A 23,629-nucleotide genomic window follows, 5' to 3' on the forward strand; every position below is an offset into this window, starting at 1 on the left:
GGCGCGTGACGCGCGCGTCATGGCCAATGGGCGGTGAGACGGCTGAGTGACAGCTGGCGGCGCCAGTGGCCGGCAGCGCCTTGGCGGGGCCGCCGGAGCTGCCGGGCGGCCGGGACGCGGAGCGGCCGCGGCGGGGCCGGGTGAGCGCAGGGCGGCGAGCGGGGGCTGCGCGGGGTCCGCGGGAGCCGGGCGGCGCGCCGCGGGTCTGACGAGCCCGGTCACCGGTGCCTCTTTGCCGGGCCTGCTGCGGCGCCGTGGCCCTTCCTCTGGCGGCCCGCCCCGCCGCGGGGCTCCGGCCTGGGGCCGCCGGGCCCGCTCTGCACCCGGCGGAGCTCCCGCCGTGCTGCGGCCGCCGGAGCCGCGGCTCTCGGTGCTTGCGGGGCCGCCGCGCCGTCCTGGCTCCCGGGCGTGAGAGCGGGAGGGGCCTCGCCGGGCCGGGCCGGGGGCGCTGAACTGACAGCGCCGCGGCAGAAAAAAACGCTTAGCGCCTTAAATTGAGTTTCAGCCCGAGCTTCGGGAGCTGCTGACCGACGGGCTGCGTTTAGCCCACCCGACTGATTAAAAATAATAAAAAAGCAGTTCTCTGTTTTTGCCTGTTGCTATCAGTGTCTGTCTTTGCTGAGCGGTGGTCTCTGCCCAGCTGGGTTGGAATGTGCAGGATGAGAGTCCAGTGTCACAGGTGCCCTGTTTTACAGCCAAAGTGCTGCTGGGAAGGCCTTTGAAGGAATGTAGGATCCCAGCGACGGAGCATCCAAGCTGCCTGCTTCTGTGGTTTCTCTAGTGATGAGTGTTTCTCTTTGCTGGTTATATGAGGTAACAGAAAACTGTATATAGCCCTGGGGTTGGATTCTGCTGTCCACTGACCCCTTACGCTGCTGCTCAGGGACTCTGTCTTCTCTGCACGCTTACCCAGCTAGTCACTCTCTAGCATCGCCTCCACCTTTGGCTTGGCCTGTTGGTACCACCATCTGGGGATTGCTGAGAGCTAACTGGGACGTTTTGTTGCATCTACAGGTTTCAGAAGCTGCAGCTATTTGCTTGTTGACTGGAGGATTCTACCAGGCAGCTTTTCTTTCTCATGGAATGTCCTTTCATCATCCTCATTTTCATTCTGCGTGGAGCACACTTTGTTCTCTCTCTGTAATGAAAAGAAGATTGAGTTGTGAATAGGGAAATTCTGTTTAAAATACTCTAGTTGTTTTAGCTTGCAGCTTCTCAGAAGTCTCTTGAATGGTGTGTTTTTAGTGGCTCTGCTGCTTTCTCCTTGCCTTGCAGCTACCCCTACACCACTGCTTTGTATGGAGGAACACACTCTGCAGAAGCAGAGTGGTTCATCTTTGATGGATTTCACCTTGGCTGCTGCCTGCCTGTATAAAACTGTGAGAATTGCTTACATGTGGTTGTTGAGAAGAATGTGCTGTGAGAGACCCGCAAGTGACTGATAATCACAATTATGCAAAATTGCAGTCTGTGCATCTTCCCGAGAGCTTTTGAACAGTCATTTTATCAGATATATCCCCAGTGCACTGCAAAATATCCATTGTGAAATTTAACATCTGTCACCTCTCTTGCCTGCAGCAATACCATGAAATCTTTTCAAAGAACGCTTTTGACAGACAACTTCATGTTAGAGGCTGACCTGAAGTACCCTTTTCATTTGTAGTTGGGTCTTTGTGTCCCTCTTCTGGAAAGAATCTTCTGCTGAGCCTCTGATCTGTGTGGGTACTTCGAAGGGTTGTTTGACCCAGGCTGTCTGAAGAGTTTCCTATCTTTTTAAATATTTAATTCCTCTTTCTTGGGGTTCTATTTAGCAAATTCATTTTGATGTTTTAATCTCTTCCTCAGTAGGCTCAGTGGTGTCTATTCCGTGGTACTGCTGTGCAATGAAATGGCCCTTACACTCTGTTTCTTTCACTGTGTATTTGCTGTGCACAGAATACTGATCGGAATACAGAACACACTTTCCAGTGATGAGTGGGTGCTCGTTTATGGAAGAAGTTTGAGGCAGAAATAGTCTAACCTATCATGGTGAGTTACTTTCTGAATTTGTATGCAGCTGAAAGCTTTTTTTAAGATGTGAAGGTAGTGTCATACAACTTGGTTGGCTAATGTTTTCAGTGGTGAGGATGTCGAGAGAGCTGCAGGTAGCGTCCGTTGTCTCTAGGATCTGCGCGCCAATCTCTGCAGTACTTTTTTTTAATGAAACAGGAAAATTTATAGGGCACGTAGGGACATGGTTTAGAGGTGGACTGGGCAATGTTAGGTTTGTGCTTGGACTTGATGACCTTAAGGGTCTTTTCCAACCAAAATGGTTCTATGATTTCTGCAGAATTCCTCATAATATCAATGTTTGAGTGTGCACTTCCTCTCCCTGAATGATGCATGTTCTTTGCAAAGGAGAAGACAAGTTACAGACTTGTTAAGGCTTCTACCTTTAGTAATCTGGGCATCTTTATTATGCCACATAAAGTATTTTATTTTCTTGTGCTCTTCAGTAGCAACTTGCAGTGTAAATTGCAGTACAAATGCAAGACTGCAAGAGGCTGAAGGGAGAAGTGGTAATTAGATGCTAATTACTAATGGGTATATTGGTTATTGTTGCCGTGCAATAAACGGTGACAGAGTTGCGAATTCAGTTCTAAATACCCAAGGAAGTGATCTGTGAGCCTCGACTCTTCACTGTGTGTTTGCTGTGCCTTGAGCGCTGAAGGGATTTACATGGTTTCTAGTTGTGAATTAGTTCAATTGTGGGAGAGGTAATTATCTGCCCTGTTTTTTCAAGCCACTCTGATTACTGGAGCTGATGTGTGCTCATGTCATAGGACCAGGATTTCTCAGGCTTTCAGGTTTAGGCCATCATAAGCTTTGGTTGCTGAGTGGAGAACAGTGAGTGGAAATCACATAACATTTGGGAACTGCCTGTCTGTTTCTGGGCTTAAAGGATGGAAACCTGTCTGTCCTGCAGATCTGGGGGTCTCGTGCAAACTGGGCACTTTGTCTCGGGAATATGTACAGAGCTGTGCTACCGCTTGTATGCTAGTAATTGCCATGGTGTACTTAAAGATTTAGATTATGAATTATCCCTGTTTTGAGCTATTTTTGCAAAAGCCATTTGAAAGTCTGGATTATCTATTTATTTGTGTGTGTGTGTGTAATTTAGGAAAAAGAAGTGAGGAAGACTGACACATAGTTTTATTAGGTTCATCTGTCTCTTTGTGAGACAGAAAGATTGTGTTAGCTCCGAATTGTTATGGCTGATGCTACAGAGTACGTTGGTTCTGTCTTGTCTCTATGACACTGTACTTGCATGTTAGAGCAAGTCAGATTTTTATGCTCAGAGGGGACTCTTCTGCCTTGCAGTATGACGTGCTTGGCAGACTTTTCCTGTCCTCAGAAATATGAGGTATTGGGCATTGACTTGTGAACAGATTAAGGATAACTGCTATAGGTAGGCTTGCTGTGGATACTAACCCCAATAATAAGTGCTGTACAGGGGGCTGCAGTCTTCTGAATATATCTGGGTTGAAAGCATTCCTGTCTTTATGCAGATTCCTAATTGCTTTGTTCTGCTTATGCAAGGAGGCAAGGTGCTGTTCTGGTCCTGGGTTCCTTACTCTTTATTGCCTGAAATCCTAGCTGACTGTGGACAAAGGAAGACCAGCACCCCTCATCCTCAGTTCCAGCAGGCAGGGCACTGTTAGTGCTGTGACTGCCTGGGAAGGGTGCACCTGGAGATCGTAGCATTCTGTTCTCCTAAGTGAGGAAGCTGCCTCAACTGGAGCTACAAGATAGTCACAGGGGGCTGATTAAGTGGTTTGTGTGTGTACAAATGCAGAGAAACGTTAGCACACCTGAGTTTTCATCTCTCTCCATGCAGTGATAACGGTCTTTGCAAGGCAAGAAAGAGGCACATGAGATTCATTGACTGAGATCAGAAATGGATTTCTAGGTCATCATCTTATCCAGGCCAGGCATACATGCCTTTTGTGATAGACTCAGCTCACTTCATAGAAGTTCCCTTTCCAGAACAGTCATGGAGACCAATTTCCTGGGCCAGGTATCTCTGCACATGTTTGGTCTTTGCTGATCTGTGGAAAGTTCTCTCTTCTCACTTGCCTTGCATCAGGAAAATTCCAAAGGTTGCTGGTTTTTCCTTTCAGGCCTTAGCATCTCTGGCTCAGGATGAGGCTTAGCATCTCTTTCTCAGTTGATAAAGGAAGTCAGGAAAGTACATTAATCATGAAACCATGTCCCTGCTCAGTGCTGTCTCATCTCTGTTCTGGAAAAGGGGGACGGGGTTGCCCCACTAGGAGAAACGGGAGCTGGGAAATTGTATTTCGGATGCTTGCCGTCTCATTCAGGGTATGCTGGAAATTGAGTCTCGGGAGGAGTCCTTGAGGACAGGACTACTTCTGTGTCCTGTCAGATCTCATTTTTGGCAGCTTGAAGCCTTTGTTCCTGAAAACAGCTGGTGGGGAGGGTTGTCTCGCTCCCACCTGACTTTCTCACTTTGGCTCTGTGGGAGAGAACAGGGCTGCTCCCTCCACCCAGCAGAGGGTTAAAAAGGAACTGAACAAGCACATTTCCTTACAGCCTCTTACTGCCAGATGAAGCACAAACCAGCATGTCTGACAACTGTCTGGGACCAAACCCTGAACACAAGCTTATGCTCTAAGGCAGATAAAGGAGTGAAAGGTAGATCTCCAGAGCAAATGCTGAGCTAACTTTTCTTCAGTAATGGGTATTCGTGTTTTGGATTTATGATGTTATAGGAAGGGAATGGGATAAAGGTAGCTGCTGCTACTCTGTGTACGAGCCTGTTTGGGCATCGCAGTATCTGAGAAATGTGAATCACTACACACCAGCCCATGGCGGGGAGGCTACCTGGACAGTACATTCCCCCTCTCGTGTACAGACAGAGCTGAGCATAGGGAGCTGTTGCTTTACTAGTCCTGTGAACTGCCTTGGCAGGACGGACAGTGGATGGCAGACGAGGCTTTGCTGATCAGGGTGACTCTCCTTCTCGTGTGAGTACCCCAACAAGCTCTCAGAAGTATTCCTTAGGCGATAAGATTGGGCATACAATGTCACAATGTGCTGGTTTAGTGTGAGGCCTTGATCTCTGGCACACTGGATGTTTTGTCCCTAGCTGGCCCAGCAAACCGTAAGGCTGGTCTTATGCAGTGTTTTGAAGCTTGGTGTTAGGTGAAATGTAGCAATTGAAATATTTTTCAGAGTTGCTCACTATCCTTTCTCTCAACAGGTGTGGGGGTGTATGCTGTTGTAAAGGCACGAGGAGGAGTCTGGAGCAATGCCACCACCTTCAGACATTGTGAAAGTAGCTGTTGAGTGGCCAGGTGCCAATGCCCAGCTGCTGGAAATAGATCAGGTGAGACCTGGTAACCAGGCTCGGGCGGGGGGAAATGCACCACAACCTTGGTACTGAAATGTGGGAAGCATAGAAATGGGCAGTATTCCTTTCTGGTTGAGAGGAACGTAGCTACTAAGGATTCTTTCTTTCTCTTCTAGAAAAGGCCTCTTGCATCCATCATCAAGGAGGTCTGTGATGGGTGAGTAGTTCTCTGGGAACCCTTGGGGAGAAAGTCTGTTCTCCTGACACATCTTGCTGTGGAAAGTCTCTGCTGCCTGTCAATGTGCTGGCAGCACAATCCATGCTGACTGCTGCCAGTTTTGGCTGTGGAATGGACCAGGGTTTAAATCAGAAAGAAAAGGATCATCTGGAAGACAGAGGCCAATTCTGAGTGTGTGCATATGTATGCCCCTTGGGTCAGTGTCTCTGAGGACTGGCCCATCTTGCTGTTCCTGAGGTGTAGGCCTCTTCTGGCATTCCACAGAGCTTGACTTAGGGCATGCTGAAGTACCATCCTCTCAAGAGGAAGGTGTTTTCTCTCCTCTTTAGAGACCTGATTTCCCATGCTAAAGCTTTGTTTGAAAGTTCTTTTTCACTCCTCTGGGATCAAGCTTCTTTTTTGACCTGAGAGCCAGAAGAAAGAGGAGGAAGAAGCTTATGAATCCTTCTTCTTCCTCTGCCAGGTGGTCGTTGCCAAACCCTGAATACTACACCTTGCGGTATGCTGATGGTCCTCAGCTGTATATCACAGAGCAGGTCAGTGTGAGAGGTGGCAATTTGCTGATGTCCTGGGCAAGAGTGCAGAATGCCTTGGACTAGTGTCATGGAACAAAACTGCTGCTGATCCTTGAGGGGCAGCATCTTTGCTGTCAGAAATACTCAGACTGGAATGGTGTCATTCAGCGGAGGAGCCGTGCATGTCTCCCTTTGCATGCCATGGGCACGAGGAGCCAGTGACTCAGTTCAATACCCTCAGCAGGATTGCGTGGTATAGGAACCCCTTTACTTGTGCACATGAATGGTCACTGTAGACCCAGTTGCATTCTTTTCCCCCTACTTTTCTGCAATGTGAATTTGTTTTCTTTCAGACTCGCTGTGACATCAAGAATGGAACTATCCTACAGCTGGCAGTCTCCCCGGTAAATGTTTCCTCACATCCCTTTTTGTCAGTAGCTGTCCTTGTATGAGAGGCTGCTTCTTGCCTCTCAGCTTTTCTTTCTCCTTCTCCCCAAATTGCAGGGGGCTCACCTTTGTTGTGGGCCATTCTGCATAATGAGGTGCACACTCTTGTTTTCCTTCCTGGTTGTGGTGTGTATCTTTCCTTTGCATTCTTTGCTGTTTTATAGGACTATGCAAACAAGTACAGTCTGCATTTTTATTGCGTCTTGTAGAATAGCGTGTTGTGAAGCACCTGACAGACACATCCTCAATACGAGTGCAGTTAGTATGGTCAGTTGGAAAGCACCAGTGCTGGTGACTTAATGCAGAAATGAAAACAAGAGACAAATTTGACACAGCGGTGGTTGTTCCTAGTGAATTCTTGCTATTGTAACCTCAACAGTTGTCTTCTGCACGCTTGCTGGAGCTTCCTTTTTATTGAAATTCTTAAACTTTCTCGTGGAAGTGTCGTGGCACGTAGCTGAGAGTGAGTAGAAGGGGAAGAGGTATTTGCGCAAGAGGATATCATTGCTATGTGTCTGAGAAATCTTACAGAATGTCACGTGGATACACAAAATGAATTTGTGCTTCTCTTTGAATCTGAGAGATTTCTTTTAACATCATATTTCTTCAGTGGTCTCGCTCCGTATTTCTATAGCCATCTCTACTCGCCTCACCAAGACGAAAAACAAGCATTCACTCACATGTAAAATAGCATTTTACTCGCCTCCTGGTTGGCTGTAACTCGTGCTGAGTGCAGCCTTTTCTAGTCTATCCTAGACTTGCTGACCACTGCTACTTCTCCTGTCATTGCTGATGCCTCCCAACCCCAGCTGTGCTGTCTGCCCATCCATGGGCTTCTCACAGCGTGCTGCTGCTGGCAGGACTCAGCTGCGGGTGACTCGTCTGTAACCAGCGTCGTCCTTCTTTCAGTCCAGGGCCGCTCGCCAGCTGATGGAGAGGATCCAGTCGCACAGTATGGAAGCCCGACTGGATGCCATGAAGGAACTGGCTAAACTTTCAGCAGATGTTACCTTTGCCACAGAGTTCATCAACATGGAAGGGATCACAGTGCTGACACGGCTTGTGGAGAGTGGGACCAAGCTTCTGTCCCAGTAAGTTTCCTGTTTTCCAGGATTCTATAACAGGGCCTCAAATAAGGGACTAATTTTGCTTGCTGAAGTGTCATTAGGCAGCTAACCTCATAGCGAATGCCGGTCTGTTAAGACAGTGTCTTTCTAATCACTTGCTAAACCTCGTGAGGCAAAAGAAGAGACATTTATGATGTATGAAACTTGCATTGAAAGGTCACTTTGATAATTTAAACAACTTTTATTACTTGCGGTCATATTCTACTCGAGCAGTTATTCATCTGTGGTCTAAGGGAGAAGGTGTCCTATGAAAAATCCTTATGCAGTTGCACACAAAAACATTCCTGTAGAACTGGCAGCATGTACATGCCGGACAGCAGCAAGCATGTTCCTGGCTCTTGTATTTGTGGTCAGTACTTTTTGACCTGCATTGTAATGAGAGTTGCTATGAAGGTCAAAAGTCTGTTTATCTTAGGAAATTGAGAGGGCCAAAGAAAGTATAGCAGAGAATGTTGTTTTATTAGGAGAAGATGGTGGCATTTTTTTCTAATCCAGCTTATTCGAACAGTTTTTCCTTGCTACCAGATCTCTTCTAACTGCATTCTTAATTTTCGCAGTTACAGTGAGATGTTGGCTTTCACCTTGACTGCCTTTTTGGAACTCATGGACCATGGTATTGTCTCGTGGGACATGGTCTCAATAACCTTCATCAAACAAGTGAGTTTGCGTAAAGGGGGTGAGTGGATGCTGTTTATTTTTGCGCTTTAATGCAGCTTCCAGGATGAGCCAGATGACTGTGGGAAGCTGAGCACTCATTCAGAGCACAGTGTGTCCAGCATTCTGAGCCCTGTTTCCTTTAGGTTGTCTCAGCACAAGGTTTCCTGGATGGGCACCTGCTGACCTGCTGCTTCATCTGTTTTTAGATTGCAGGGTATGTGAGTCAGCCCATGGTCGATGTCTCCATCCTCCAACGATCCTTAGCCATTCTAGAAAGCATGGTGCTGAACAGTCAGACCCTGTATCAGAAGATAGCAGAAGAGATCACTGTGGGGCAGCTCATTTCTCATCTGCAAGTGTGAGTGTCCACTCAGCAGTGGTGTGATTTAAATCAGTTTTATTAATAGTAATTTGAAAATACATCCTTTTACGTTTAAAACACTTTAAGATGCTATTTCTAAAGTATTACTGATATGACATTTTATTTGAACTTTAGGGTTTCTAACAGATTTTTTTAAAAGTGAAACCTTGGAAAAATATGTTCTGTGTTCTGGAAGCGCTTAAGCACGTGAGTTTATATCTTGAACAAAGATATTTTGCTTTGACAACCGCACTGAAGGTTGCTGAAGAAAGTATCTATGCAAGGAATATTGTAAAAAGGGAGGCTGGAGAGTGAGTTGGGATTTGCTGGTGTTTGTTTGGCAGGGCTATCAGGAGGGTATTATCTTTAACAGAGGATGGGTTTTGGAAGAACAGGTTCATGAAAACAAGCCTGAAAGAGATGGGCAAACTATGGAGGCTGGAAGACAATGCTGTGAAGAGAGGCACGCTTCCCCCTTAGTTCCATTTGTGTTTGGTGGCTTCTGCTGCCATAGGGGAGAATAATTACTTGCTCCATATGAGTTTCTTGCTGTTTCTGTATGATAGGCTGCAGTATAACTGCATTTTACTGAGACAATTTCAGCATTGGAAGCAAACTGTGGTGGTGCTGAACTCCGAGCTCTGCTGGGCTGCAATCTGTACTGTCTTCTGAATAATGGAGCCCTCAGTCAGCAGTTTCCGTCAGCTCTTCGCAGGCCTTATGAAAAGTTGGATGGCGTGGAAGCAGATTACCTGAATCCCGCTTGTCTGATGAATGCACAACAGCTGTAGTAAATGTTCTTACAGTGCAGGCAAAGCAGCAAGCTGTGACATTCTGTACTGCCTGTTCTCTGATGATTCTCCCATTTTTGTCTCTGCAGCTCAAACCAAGAGATTCAGACATACGCCATTGCCTTGATCAATGCCCTCTTCCTGAAGGCACCTGAGGACAGGAGACAGGTTTGTTCTTGCTTTTTGACTTTAAACCTGAGTAACGGTTACTCGTTGGCTGATTATGTGTCAGAAATATTGTCTGGGCACGGCAGACCTCAGACCTTGCCAAGAACTTATGTAGCTGTTTCAGTGTGGCAACAGAGGAGAAAAAGTACCATCTTATTAATAAAGTGTTCTGGAGCAGTGCATCTGTGTTTAGGAGATGCTCAGAAAGGAATCTGAAAGGCTTTGAGAGATAGAAAATAATCCTCTATACAGCATGGAAATTTTTTTGAAGAAAGATAATTCCATAGAGAGAGGTAGGCTGGGCAGAGTCCTCGGGATTGTATGTACTTACTAAACAAACTCCCCCACCTCCCTCTCCCCCAAAAAAGGGACCTTTCTGAAGTCATAGGGGGATATTCCCACTCGCAAATGTGAGAAATGAAACGCCTGTCCTGCTGTGAGGAAACCCTCAAAGTCTCAGCTACGTGCAAGATGTGCATATGTCTGTATTGTGTAGCTTTGCTGTGTTAAGCCTTTCTTCTCTAGTGCCCTGTTTGTGCCTTATTTCTGGACTCCGAGCTAAATCCTGTCTGCTTCTCTTTGTGCCTTTTTTTGCTTTCTGCCAGCAGGACAAGCTGCTTAACCCACTAGACCTGCCCATCACTGTAAGTAACTCGAGCCTGGGGGCTGGTCATGTGGAACTGTAGGCATGTTAGCTTTTTGCCAGTTATGCCTCCTTGTATCTCAGAAACGATGCAAACAGGCTTCACATAGTGGGTGAGCCTAGGGAGAAGGGTGGGAGGACTCCTGGGGATGCACTCAGATTGTGAACGGGAGGAGAATCAGTAGCAGGAGAGATCTTGAATGACTTATTGTGCACACAAGACAATAAAGATGATTGTAAAAGGAAAACGATGGTACAAGGCTGACCAGGTGAACCAGGTCTTTAGCAGTCTGGCTCTCCTTAAACTTACTACAGCCTGAGTTTATACCCCAAATCTCACTCAAGATGTCTCTTCCAACACAGAAGATTCTGTGATGGTCTGACCCCATGAAGCTGCAAAGTGGGTATTATTGGATTCTCAGCAGAATGTAGATCCTTCAGCAGCGGTTAGGCTGTGTGCGTGCTCGTGCTTCTTACTATGCTATTTAGAATTGTTTAATTGTCTTTGTCCTTCCCACTGTTATCTGCTTCAGTCACCTGTTACTTCATCCATGTACAAACTAATTCCTTCAGAGTAAGGATTCTGTGTTGCATGCTCAAACAAATCCTAGCAACAGGCCTTGTTCTATTCTGAGTACTAGATCTCAGGAATCATAGTAAAAAATAGTGACTTGGAGGGCCATGTGTTATCTGTGAAACCACTTCCTACTTCATGTACGTGTTTCTTAGATACCTTCCACTCAGGCCCTGATGCATTTTGGTTTTAACATGAGCGCTGCTGAACTTGCAGCCATTATGGCTTGGCTGTCAGCCAGCATATCACTTTCTTGTTTTAGGAGGTTTCTGTCTGGAGCAAAAGTGATAATAGGAACTTGGAATGAGGCTAACATACACATTTTATCAGACTCCTCATAAAGCTTGTCAGGAGCAGGGTTGATATGAGCAGTTGGAACAGTCTTGGATTGCTCACAGTGTACATACAGCTGATGGAGTGCAATTGTCCAAGGCTGCACATCTGCTTTTAGCTCTCGATCTGCACTGCACAGGCATGAGGAGAGATCTCAGACTGGCAGTTCTTTTGGACTTCTTCCAGATGATGTATTTCCCAACAGATTTTTCTTACCCAAAGATTTTGCTTATAACAGCAAAATTCTGATAATGTTCTTTCTTGGCATTAGCACTTGTGCCACTATCCTAGCAGGTGTAATGAGATCGCTGATGCGTTAAAAAGTACATCTTCACACTTTACAAGGAACCCACAGGTTAGGTCTTTGCAGGTGAATGTGTAATTGATCCTAGAACTGAAGGCTTGCAACAGATACTTGTGTCTGCTGTGACTGTTTGTCATCATGACTTGGGGGGTGGGAAACCCTCCTCATCTGGGGAAGGAAGCCATGCAGTAAAGAGGGAAATGGGAAGCTTTCCTTTAAGCATAAACGTTATTTATCCTTTATTTTTGTAAACTGAAGGGCTTCTGCAAGTTGTCTTTAAACTGGCTTCTAAATATCTTCGTAGTAACTGAGACAAAGGAAATGTAAATTTCAGGGGAAGATTTCTGAGAGGGAGGAGACCTGTAAACTCCATCCTCTAGCCCTTGTTATCCTGGGTGTAGACCTAGCTATAGAAAGTTGTGAAATGCTAACTGAAGGAACCTCTTGTAGATGACAGATTTTTCTGGGCAAACCACAGTATGCTCCCTGCTGCCATATCTCTTGATATTGAAGAATCATTAGATGTCCAACGTTAAGCTGATTTTTCTTCTGTTCTTTGCCAGCCCTAGTGCCTTTCTCTACATTAATGATGTTTCGTAGGGGAGCCATCCGTGTGTTGTGCCATGGTAAAGATGATTTTTGCATCTCAACTTGATGCTTGCTTTGTGGTGAGATGCCATGCTAAACAGACGGTCTGCAGTAAAAGCACTTTGTTGTGTGCCAGTGCTACCTCCAATTCATAGGCTTCCATCTTCCTCTCCTTTCTGCACAATGTAGGCTTTTTGTTTATATTTCACTCATGTTATTTCATCTCTAAATTCCACAACAGGAGATGGCTAATGCGTTTGCCCAGAAGCACCTGAGGTCTATAATCCTGAATGTAAGTACGTCTGGAACGACGGAATGCTTCCTAATGTTCTCTCAATAGAGGTTTCACTTGTGCAGAGTGTAAATTCTGCAGCCCCCAGGGCACTTCCAGAAAAGTGACTCTTTCAAAGGTGAAATTGGAGCCACTTGTTCAAAAGGCATTTATCAGGATCTGCTGTTACAGAGCATTATAATTATGCTTCTGATGGAATATGGAGGTTAAACAGCTGAAATCTTCATATGCAGAGATGTACACGTAGCCTGGCATATGCCTACAGCTAATAGCTCAGTTTTTATTTGCGTTCTCCTAATTTCTACCCTATTCTTTATCTTGCAGCATGTGATCAGAGGAAATCGCCCAATTAAAACAGAAATGGCACATCAGCTGTATGTGCTACAGGTCCTGACCTTTAATCTTCTGGAAGAGAGAATGATGACCAAGATGGATCCCAATGATCAGGTCACTATTAAAGCTGAGTATGATCTGATAGGCTGTACAAGGGGGCATATTCCTGAACTCCTTAGCTCTGCAACATTTGCAGGAGATGGTGCATAAAGTTTCAAAGCCACCTCTCATGTTTTAGTCCTTGAGGTTAGGGTATGCTCATGAGTATCCTGCTGTATGCTGTGGGACTTTTAGAAATGTAAGTGCTCACTGGAAGCTGTGTATTCCTTTCCTGACCAGTGGGATGCCAGCTGTCAAACTGATTACTCCACCTCTATGGAGGGCACATGTCTTTATCCATTTCCTTGCAGTATACAAGGAAGCTGAGTGTTTTTAAGGTGTCTGTTACTCAGTTCTTGGAGGTATTGTAGTCTTGAGTGAGAAATGCCTTAGCATTATCTGAATGCCTAGAAACTGCATTTAACTAAACTTGGAGCAGTTAAAGGAAAATACAAACAAATATTTTGCTTTACCCAGTATGCTGAAACTTACCATTTTGAAATTGATTGCATCTACTTACATAATGTTAATGACCTTTGGCATCTCTCTGTATTCACTGTGTGGGCTCTGGAGAGAGAGTTGGGACTGTGCATTATGTGAAAATATTCTCCTAGTGATTGATCGCGTTACCATTTCCCTGCTTTCTGTCCTTCAGGCACAGAGAGACATCATATTTGAGTTGAGAAGAATCGCATTTGATGCAGAGTCCGACAGCAACACCGCCCCTGGCAGCGGAACAGAAAAGCGCAAAGCCATGTACACCAAGGACTACAAGATGCTGGGATTCACTGTATGCATCTAGAGAGAGCGCTGACTGTAAAGCACGTAAAGGCAACCTAAGCAACCTCCGTTAGAGTTGTGGGGCAATAAGGAACAGAAATAGCTGTTTGCTTTAGCATACTTTTGTATCTAAGTTTTAGAAATTCAGCCACACTCAGACTGCCAGGGAAGATTATTATGAACTTGTTGATAGTTAAATGCAAGGGCTCATTAGGCACATTCCCTGGAGATATTTACTCACCGTACACACCTGTGCTATGAAGAGCTTGAAATCGACCCCTCTTCTCTAAAATTCGGCTAGCATTGTGAGCAGGTGTCCAAGGTTACCTCTTGGATAGAAGTGAGGGAGTGCTTGATGGACAGGTGGTTGTAACATTCATTCAGAAAAGTTTCTCACACTACTTCTATGTGAGCTGATTTGTTTGGGCTTTTTCTACACACTCTTTTTACAGAATCACATCAATCCAGCCATGGACTTTACTCAGACTCCTCCAGGGATGCTTGCATTGGACAACATGCTCTACTTGGCCAAATTTCATCAGGACACCTATATTAGGGTAAGTGATGCTGCTGGTTTTTGCAGATACCAACACCTCAGCGGCTGTTCTTAGTGTGTGTTGCATCCTCTTCTTCTAGATTGTTCTGGAGAACAGCAGTCGGGAAGATAAGCATGAGTGTCCCTTTGGGCGCAGTGCCATTGAGCTTACCAGGATGCTTTGTGAGATCTTGCAAGTTGGGGAACTCCGTAAGTACCATTTTTTGCCACAGCTTTCCAGGCTGCTGGGCTGATGCTTCTGGAAGTAGCTTACAGGCTGACCAACATTCACAAGCATTTGTACCTCAATCTCATTGGTGCTGTGTAAGGACAGGAGGAGCCTGGAGTTGCACTATCTGTGTAGCAGTGAATATCACCAATATCAAAGTGAAGTGTGAGCACTCCGGTTCTCCTGAAAAATTGACACAAGTGGAATGTTTCAACTTGAGAAAAGTTTCATAGCTCTGACAGTCTTATAACAGCATCCTGACACAATTGACTACTATAAGAAATTCTACCAGAGGAGAGTGAGAAGCAACTGCAAGCAGTCATTTGGGGCCACTAGTATGAAAAGAGCACCTGCATCACAGGGGTTTGCACAGGGATGCATGGGGTCAGCTGCCATTCCCAATATAGATTGTTTATGGGGAGACAAAACACTGAACTGTCTTAATCTCTTTCAGTTGGTACTATTGCACACCATCAGGTTTCTGCCCCTGTAGTGGATTTTAGTTGTGCTTAGTAGCTCTTGTGCAATATGCACACATGGTTGTGGTTTCTGTTTCTTCCTGAAGCTAATGAAGGCCGGAACGACTATCACCCCATGTTTTTCACCCATGACCGTGCATTTGAGGAACTATTTGCCATCTGCATACAGTTGTTGAACAAGACCTGGAAAGAAATGAGGGCGACAGCAGAAGATTTTAATAAGGTCAGAGTGGAGAAGAGGTATTTTGTAGAATCTTGCAGAACAGCACGTGTTTACTCAGCCTATACACTTAGTTAAAGAGTAGGGTGCAGAAGGTATGACAGGGCATTGACATGGGCTGTAAGGAAGGACTGTCCAACTTTTATTTGGTATGACCTGAGGTCATTCTTTGTTCTTCTGGTTCTTTAAAGTCACCAGTATGTTGACACTCCTGGCCTCAGTTATGCTGTCAGTTCTCTGCTGTCACTGAGCTGTGCCCTGCTTCTCTGCTGCCAGTAAGCAGCAAGAATGTGACTTGCTTTTCTCTTTGCCCAACCTTTTTAGGTTATGCAGGTTGTGAGGGAACAGATCACACGGGCTCTCCCCTCTAAACCAAACTCCTTGGACCAGTTCAAGAGCAAACTGCGCAGCCTGAGCTATTCCGAGATTCTGCGACTACGCCAGTCTGAGAGAATGAGCCAGGATGACTTCCAGTCACCACCTATTGTGTAAGTGCCTAACAAAAACAGTTGCCTTCTGTGCTTACTGTTATCTCCATTTTCTGCTTTATCTTCCATATTTGATTGTCAGGGAGCTGAGAGAGAAAATCCAACCTGAGATCTTGGAGCTGATAAAGCAACAGCGCCTGAACAGGCTTTGTGAGGGAAGTAGCTTTAGAAAAATAGGAAATCGCAGAAGACAAGGTAAGAGAACAGTGTCTACTGCATTTTTTCATGTGGAGAACTGTAGGCAAATAAGATCTAATTGATTAACCTGTCAGCAGACATGTTGCCAGAAAGGAAAGCTGGTTACCTGGGTTGTCTGTACAAACCAGTAGTTTGGAACAGATGCGTTTCTAAGAATACAGCCATCCCCTCATGAACAGGAGTTGGGGGACTGGAGGGTTTGGGTGGGGTGTCTATAACTTAGTGGCTGTTCAAACCTTATGTGGATGATCTTGCTCAGCTTACTCAATGTGCATTCCAGAGCGATTTTGGTATTGTCGCCTGGCTCTGAATCACAAGGTGCTACACTATGGAGATCTGGAAGATAACGCCCAAGGAGAAGTGACCTTTGAATCTCTACAAGAAAAAAGTAAGTCCCAATTACTGCTCTGAGGATGCTGCAATGTTCTGTGCTCTGCTGTCCAGAGGCTGGTATGAGTACCATCCTAGAGACTGACAGAAGAGCTGTGGCTGAAGCGCTGACTGAGATCAACTTTTGGTCCCTGCCCAAATCCTTTTGAGTCTTGGAATTGTTTGGTATTTCTTATAGCAGCCAACTGTAGGGATGTGTTACTGGCAATGTGTTTTGGAAAACTGCAGTAATGAGCTACAAGACCAGGAACAATGCTCAGTTGCAAAGACAAAGCAAGGTTCTGTCTCTTCATGATTAGGATTTCTTGTTTGTGAACTTTACTTTTCATTGTTAGTTCCAGTTGCAGACATTAAAGCCATTGTCACAGGGAAGGATTGTCCACACATGAAGGAGAAAAGCGCACTGAAACAGAACAAGGTAAGTGCTCCCTTTTTTTCCCAGTAATTAATATCCAGTGCTTTAGTTGAAGACTGAGAGAAGCAACAGGAGCGAATGGTCTCCTGCACTGCAGGTGTGTTGTTTACAAAACCCATCTCACAGCTGCTCCTTTCCTGGTGCTCACTGTGACTGCCAGGTGCCGTGAGCAGCCCGGTTGTGCTGTAGGCTGTTCAGAGTTGCTCAGGGTACTGACACGGGAAAGGGTGCTGAGCTGCAGCAAGACAGCCCAGCTCCTCTGCGGGGATTAGCAAGCAGAGGTGCTGTGATGTTCTGTTGAGTCAATGAGTGAAAGATTCTTTTCCATTCAGGAAGTGTTAGAACTGGCCTTCTCAATATTATATGATCCTGATGAGACTTTGAACTTCATTGCGCCTAATAAATATGAGGTAAGAAACATAGCGGTTAAGCGGTGGAACATACAGCAATTAACTTCAGAGGTTAAGAAGGATCAGTTGCTTCTCATTAAAGGCTTGAACAGGCTCTCTCCCACCGGGTGCATTCTTAGAAAATGTTGCTGATGCTTAGTCTGAATCTTTTTTTTTTCCCCAGTTATGTTTCTCTTTAGAAAAATCTACACTAATTTCCCATAATCTGGGCTGCCACTTTCTTTCCTCCTGTGCAGTCACTTGTTCCCTTTTGCCCATTCTATAAAACACCGATGCCTAGAATAGCTTTGCTTTTTCTGTTGTTACGCCACAATAGAAACTCTCCATCCTTTCCTAGGGCCTCTAGGCTAACTTCCCTTGGAAATCTGTGGGCACTGTTTTGGGGTGGTTTGCTGCTTTTTTCCCCCCCTGCCATAGGTTAACTCCCCTCCCATGTTTCCTATTTTGGAGTGGTATAGGAGTATCTGTAATTGTTGAACGGATGGAAAGATTCAACATAACCTGTCGTTTATACCTGGAGTTGTGCATTATCCTTTTTCTCCGCAGTACTGTATCTGGATTGATGGGCTTAACGCCCTCTTGGGGAAGGACATGTCCAGCGAGCTGACCAAAAGCGACCTGGACACGTTGCTGAGCATGGAAATGAAGCTGAGGCTGCTGGACTTGGAGAACATCCAGATCCCCGAGGCGCCGCCGCCCATCCCCAAGGAGCCGAGCAGCTACGACTTCGTCTATCACTACGGCTGAGGGCGGGGCGGGGCCGCGCGCGCGTGTAACAGCCAATAATAACCAGTCCTTGCTCCGCTGCCGCCGCCTCTTTCCGCTCGTCACCGGTCCCGCCCTCTGCCCCTCGCGACGTCACCGCCGTGTCCCCCGCCGGGCCGCAGCTCCCGGGCCGCGCTCCCTTCCCGGCCCCGCGCGGGGCAGCCGGGGCGCATGGCGGCGGGCGGCGCGGCGCTGGCGGCGCCGCTGGTGCTGCTCTACTACGGCTTCTCCATCGGCATCACCTTCTACAACAAGTGGCTCATGAAGGTGCGGGGCGGCGCGGCTGCGCGGCGCGGCGGCGGGCGGGCGGGCGGCGGTGACGGCGGCTGTCGGTCCCGCAGAGCTTCCCCTTCCCGCTGCTCGTCTCGCTGCTGCACCTCCTGCTCATCTTCGGCCTCTCGGCGCTCGCCCGCGCCCTGGCGCAATGCCGCTCCGGGCGGCCCCGGGCCGCGCTCTCCTGGGCCGACTGCCTGCGCCGGGCGGCCCCCGCAGGTACGGGCGGGCCGGGGGGTGGCGGAGGGCAGCGGGCCGGGGGCGTTTGACCGCGGCTCTCGGGCCGGGCTCCCGCGGGGCCTCCGGGGCCGGAGCGGCCGCAGCGAGGGGGCTGTACCGTCCCCCGGTGCCCAGCGTTTCCCTCCCGGGGCAGGGTAGCAGTCGGTGCTGCTTAAAGCTTTAGCTTCGGACCTGGTGCCTTTATTGGTCATGTACAAAACTGTTTAGAATGTGTAGAGGCCACTGAACGTACTTTTCTGAAGGAACCCCTGGCACATGAGAACTTACAGTGAGGATCTTGTACAGTGCCTCCGTAAGTTTTCTCTGTGAGTTATTCTCTAAGGTTGGTATCGGTCCATGCATTTATGTTATTTCAGGAGCTTTCTCTGTTTGGAACTTGGTCTTTAAGCTGCAGAAGTTCATCATACATGACACAAAATTGCTGTAGCTGGGACCAAGGAGTGAGGCTCCTGCACAGAGCACAGAACTCCAGCTACTTCGGCAGTTCTCTGGCCATAGATTATGTTGGTTCAGACGTTGTCATACTGTCTCCCACAGAACAGCGTCTGGTCTAAGATCTCTGGCGAGACTTGCAATACCTTACCTAACATGCCCCATGGTTTCTTGAAAAATGCTTTCTTCACATATGTAGCAATGCTGCTTTTCAGCGTAGCATGCTACTGGATCCCCAGAACTGTTCAATAGACTGTAATGAGCTGCACCAGGGTCAAGGGTATGTGCTGAGGATGTTGCCAGACTTGCTTCTTCAGGCTTCTTGCAGTAGCGCCTTTACTTACCAGTAATCGTGCTCTGATACATTCGAAAAAGACTGTGTGAATCTGTGGTGGCTTTTGGTCACGGGGGGAAAGGGTTATTTCTGTGCTTGTGTAGTGTTTGTGCAGTGCTGAGCCCAGCTTAAATCACAGAGAACAGACAGAAACATGAACAGTTGAGGATGTCTGAGCTATGTTGGTACTGAGGAGTTACCTGAGGAAAACATTTGGGTTTTTAATGGTCTGCCCTGCTCTCTGTGTTTGTAGTGAAGTAGCAGGGTTTGGTTTGGTTTGGTTTTTTATGTAGTGGAAGATAGTTAACTTCAAGATGTTTTTCTTTGATTCTTTAGCTCTGTCAACTTCCTTGGATATTGGGCTGAGTAACTGGAGCTTCCTATATGTCACTGTTTCCCTGTGAGTACAAACACCATCTTCCCTGGGAGTCCGCTGCGTTCAGAAAGTGCTGTTTCGGGGTCAGTATGTTGGATGGGTGTATGGCTTGGTGGGGTTGGCGTGCAGGGTCTGTGACAGCTTGCTGGTAGCAATGTAGAAGTGCATGCTCTGGTTCCTAACAGTACTTTGCTGGGAAAGACAACACTGGAGGAGACTGACAGTGTATTTTGGTCCTTACAGCTACACGATGACCAAATCCTCTGCCATTCTCTTCATCCTGCTTTTTTCACTGCTCTTCAAGCTGGAGGAAGTGGTAAGGGTCCTGCACAATGCTCCAGGGAGGGAGAAGGTCAGGCCTAGGGAAACAGGCAGCACATGTACAAGGAACATCTAAATACATGAAGAAGACGATTATGTGGGTTAATCTGAAAGAGGAGAGGTGCCTGTCTCTGTTCGTTTCTGGGAGTCTGTAGTAACTTTGTGTTTGCTCTCATCCAGAGGGTGACATTGCTGCTGGTCGTTCTGCTTATTGCTGGGGGGCTCTTCATGTTCACCTACAAGTCCACACAGTTCAACGCACAGGGGTTTGTGCTGGTGCTGTGTGCCTCTTTCCTTGGGGGTATTCGCTGGACTCTCACACAGATACTTACGCAGAAGGCTGAGCTGGGTACGTAGGGTGTCATGAGGTGGGTGGCAGTGCTGGTAATGGGGAGGGGAATAAGGAGGTCATAGCCCTTGCTGCAGAAACAAAGCATCTTGTGTAAGGGACAAGTGTTTGAAACCTGGGACAGGGGTTGTCTGTTGGTGGGTAATGAAGGTGGCTTGGCCTCTGCAGCAGCACAGGCCTGGGCATTACAACTAAGGTTTATGTCTAGGAATGGTACTAATAAAGGGTCTAGGAGCTTTGTTATTCTGTGGCTTGTTGCTACCTGGTCTGTTATTGATTCTCTTCTTTCAGGGCTCCAGAACCCCATTGATATCATGTTTCACCTGCAACCGCTCATGTTCCTGGGGCTCTTTCCACTCTTTGCGGTATTTGAGGGTGCGTGAGTTAATTAGAGAAAGCAGGGATAGCTTCATAGTGTGGTTGGGGAGATTGCTTAGCATTTGTTTGTTTGAGATGATCCATTTAGATAAGTGAACAGCTATGAAATTTATCAAGTAGGTAGAGACCTGGAATTACAAGGACCCAGATATACTTTATGCTGGCAGAACATTAAAGAGTGCATGGGAATAGTAGCCTGCTGCACTTGTGAAAGTAAGGGCTATGAAGAACTGGCTCCACATGCTTCTGATATTTGGCTGTGAGGAGTCCTGGGAGATAGGAATGGTACTCTGCTACTCACTGTCTTGTTCCTAGGCCTACCTTTGTCCATATCAGAGAAGCTCTTCGGTTTCCATGAAGCAGGAATGCTGTTCTCTCTGGTAGGGAAGCTGTTCTTGGGTGGAATTCTTGCCTTTGGTCTAGGCTTTTCTGAGCTCCTCTTGGTTTCCAGAACATCTAGCCTCACCCTTTCCATTGCTGGCATTTTTAAGGTAAGGCATGGTTCCTGTGCTGATACTAAAAGGCAAGTACTGAGTTATCCCTAATGGGCCTCATGTGGTGCAAACTTCCTTGGAGCCTTAGAAATAATCTCCTGTTGTTTTTGTTCTACTTGCACCAGAGCTTAATGCTTTGCCTTGCAGTCGCTGCAGTGAAGTCCCTTGGTCGCTGACAGCAAGGGGCAGAGACTAGTGGCTGTTGTATAAAAAATACTATTATGGCCCAAAGTTTGGTGAGATCTGGGATAGACTAAAACGCGTGAGCCTCACGAGCAATGGATGGTGCAGGAGGGAGGAGGGATGAGAAAGGCATGCTTTCGGATCAGACCCGAATATGAACAAACCGCTGTTTGAGTCATCTCTTTAACCTGGTTTGGCACATTCTCTCCTCCTTTGAGGAATCTGGCACTCATACTTTAAAGTTGAATGGTGACATGTGAAATTTGATCTGGAAGTTCTAAGATTCCCACGTAGCCAAGCCATGCAGTCAGAGGACTTCACATCCCAGTTTAACAGGTCATTCTGTTTCTGGAAAGTGTATTTAGAACTTTCTGCACATGGAACAATGTGCTGAGGGAAATTAGCAGCCTGGCATCTTGATCTAGGCTTGAGCTGTAAAACATCTCATGCATTTCTCGTCAGGTCCTGCCCTGCCACATGTCATGTTTTTTGTTTTCACAGGAAATCTGCATTTTATTCCTCGCCACACATTTGCTGGGAGACCACCTTAGTCTCTTGAACTGGCTGGGCTTTGCTGTCTGTCTGTCAGGAATCTCCCTTCATGTCATTCTCAAAGCCATGAATTCCAAAGGTGATTCTGTTTTAAATCCCTTTCTGTTTCTCTCTAGGCGTTCTCGTAGCTTCACTGGGAGCTGTGTTCAGTTCCAGCTCCTTGCCTACACCAGGTTTGGTGGGTACTCTAGTGAGTGTCACTAAACGGGCTGTCTGCATGCAGGTGAAAAAGCACAGAAGCTACACAAAGAGGCCAGTTCTGACCCTGACCTGGAGCTGCTGCTGCACCACGCTGAGCATGGTGAGGAGGAAGAGGATGTCAAAACCCCACAAGAGCAATGACAACGCAAGCACGAAGTCCCCTGCTCTGTTCTCACCAAGCCTGCCTGACAGCTATCTGGGAGAATGTCCAAGAGACTCTGTGACCACCCAAAGCAGAGCCAGGGCCTGGGGAGAGAGTCCTGCTGCTCACATACCCTGTGGGTCTGTAGATGCTGCACAAGAAACAGGCAACATTCCTTTCACAGAGAGTGAACCTGGCAGACAAGCTCTGGTTCAGGAAAAGTAGAACAGCATGGTGAGAGTGGGAAATGCTGTAGAAAGCGTATTAAGGAATCCTGAATCTGTGTATTGAGACTGTAGACCATGAGCTGTAGAATGCTTGTAGACATGTCTGGACTGTAGGCTGAGTGGTTAAAGAATGATTTTAGCATTGTTTTGGCTTCAAAAGAGAAGGTAGATATACCTTCCCATGCTTTCTTTATGATTCTGCTAAGTAGAAGCTTCCATTTTGGTGGGAGCAGGTGACTCTGTGTAGATCTGTAGACTTGTCCCAGTGAGAGGAGCCTTTGTGCCTGGTGACCTCTGTGCTCTGTGTGCATAGTAAGGAGAGAATTAAATGCTTGTATTTGGGACCAATCGAGCATAGCCAAGCGACGTTGGTTGGAGGAGCAGGGATGGATGAGTACTCATGGCTGTGCAGGCCAAGGTGAGAGAGAGCAGTGTCACAGGAGGCTTAGCTTGAGCAATAAGCTTATCAAAAAGTATGTGGGTATTGGGGGGATTTTTTTGGTGTGTTTTGTTTGGTTTTTTAATAAACTGTTTTTCTGATTCCCTTTTGTCTGCACATTATGCACCTGTGTTTCATCAAACAGAGGTTATTTGTCTTCTGAACTCCTTTCCGTTTATACCCACACTGACCTTGCTGCTGAATGCCCGATGATTTTTGTGACCTGTGAGAGCAGGATCCTTGATCTTTAGGACCAGGGAGACCTTCCTGTAACCTGCTGTTCTGTGCTAGCCGAGAGAGCATACTGACTCATCTGCCTTCATGCGTGAACAAGACACTGTATCCTAAGGAGGCTTTTAGTGTTGTGAGGTTTTGTAGGAATCTTACCTCTTTGCCTCACTGGAATGGATGAGTTAGTGCTGCAGCCTTGTCCGGGAAGGGGGAATGATGCAGGGTTTCAGATGTGTCTTTTTCATTTGTGCTGAGCCACAAGTGCTGTTGGGCAGCTGGCTGGTTTCTTACATGGCAGAATTTTTGCCTCTCTGAAAGTTGTATTTGGTGCTGGCTTTTGGAGTTCTTGGTGTGGAAGTAACTCAAGAACGCTTCCCAAAGGGCTAACAGTGTGATTTTTCTCCTGAGAGGAGCTGCGTATTAAAGTGAAATTACCATGTTCTATTTGAGAGCCTGAACCATTCTGACTAGATTGTCCCTCTGATCTTGCTTCATAGCTTTCAGAAATTAAGTCTGTCTTGATGATTTTAATCAAGAGCATATACTACAAAACGCTGAATCATAGAATACCACGTTGGAAGGGACCTCAAGAACCATCTGGTCCAACCTTTTGTGGCAGAAGCACAGTCTGGACAAGCTGGCCCAGCACCCTGTCCAGCTGAATCTTAAAAATGTCCAATGTTGGGGAATCCACCACTTGCCTGGAGAGATTATTCTAAGTGGTT

General features: G+C 46.7%; 2 protein-coding genes across 9 annotated transcripts; both read left to right on the top strand.

The window, feature by feature from the left end:
- Positions 1 to 11: 11 nt before the first annotated feature.
- ELMO2 (engulfment and cell motility 2) lies at positions 12 to 17,773 on the top strand. Of its 5 annotated transcripts, none has more exons than XM_065849546.2 (22): positions 12 to 140; positions 5,264 to 5,389; positions 5,530 to 5,570; positions 6,055 to 6,127; positions 6,460 to 6,510; positions 7,463 to 7,644; positions 8,238 to 8,337; positions 8,544 to 8,695; positions 9,579 to 9,657; positions 10,263 to 10,301; positions 12,341 to 12,391; positions 12,716 to 12,838; positions 13,479 to 13,613; positions 14,056 to 14,160; positions 14,240 to 14,348; positions 14,933 to 15,069; positions 15,391 to 15,554; positions 15,637 to 15,749; positions 16,033 to 16,140; positions 16,478 to 16,560; positions 16,890 to 16,967; positions 17,514 to 17,773. In XM_065849546.2, the coding sequence occupies exons 2-22, from the start codon at positions 5,312 to 5,314 to the stop codon at positions 17,712 to 17,714; spliced, it is 2,202 nt and encodes a 733-aa protein (XP_065705618.1). In that variant the 5' UTR covers positions 12 to 140; positions 5,264 to 5,311; the 3' UTR covers positions 17,715 to 17,773. The 5 variants fall into 5 exon arrangements, with proteins under 5 accessions (XP_065705618.1, XP_065705621.1, XP_065705622.1 ...); XM_065849549.2 differs by having other exon boundaries at positions 10,266 to 10,301; XM_071815498.1 differs by lacking the exon at positions 12 to 140 and adding an exon at positions 1,943 to 2,028.
- A 91-nt stretch (positions 17,774 to 17,864) lies between these two features.
- Positions 17,865 to 22,777, top strand: SLC35C2 (solute carrier family 35 member C2). Of its 4 annotated transcripts, none has more exons than XM_065849551.2 (9): positions 17,869 to 17,999; positions 18,074 to 18,224; positions 19,348 to 19,411; positions 19,631 to 19,703; positions 19,889 to 20,057; positions 20,349 to 20,432; positions 20,751 to 20,926; positions 21,614 to 21,743; positions 21,888 to 22,777. In XM_065849551.2, exons 1-9 carry the CDS (start codon positions 17,904 to 17,906, stop codon positions 22,004 to 22,006), a joined length of 1,062 nt encoding a protein of 353 aa, XP_065705623.1. In that variant the 5' UTR covers positions 17,869 to 17,903; the 3' UTR covers positions 22,007 to 22,777. The 4 variants fall into 4 exon arrangements, with proteins under 4 accessions (XP_065705625.1, XP_065705623.1, XP_071671601.1 ...); XM_071815500.1 differs by having other exon boundaries at positions 20,751 to 20,815; XM_065849553.2 differs by lacking the exon at positions 18,074 to 18,224 and having other exon boundaries at positions 17,865 to 17,999; positions 19,348 to 19,470.
- Positions 22,778 to 23,629: the final 852 nt, after the last annotated feature.

This window comes from Patagioenas fasciata, chromosome 16 (assembly GCF_037038585.1).
Source record: "Patagioenas fasciata isolate bPatFas1 chromosome 16, bPatFas1.hap1, whole genome shotgun sequence".
Taxonomy (NCBI): Eukaryota; Metazoa; Chordata; class Aves; order Columbiformes; family Columbidae; genus Patagioenas; species Patagioenas fasciata.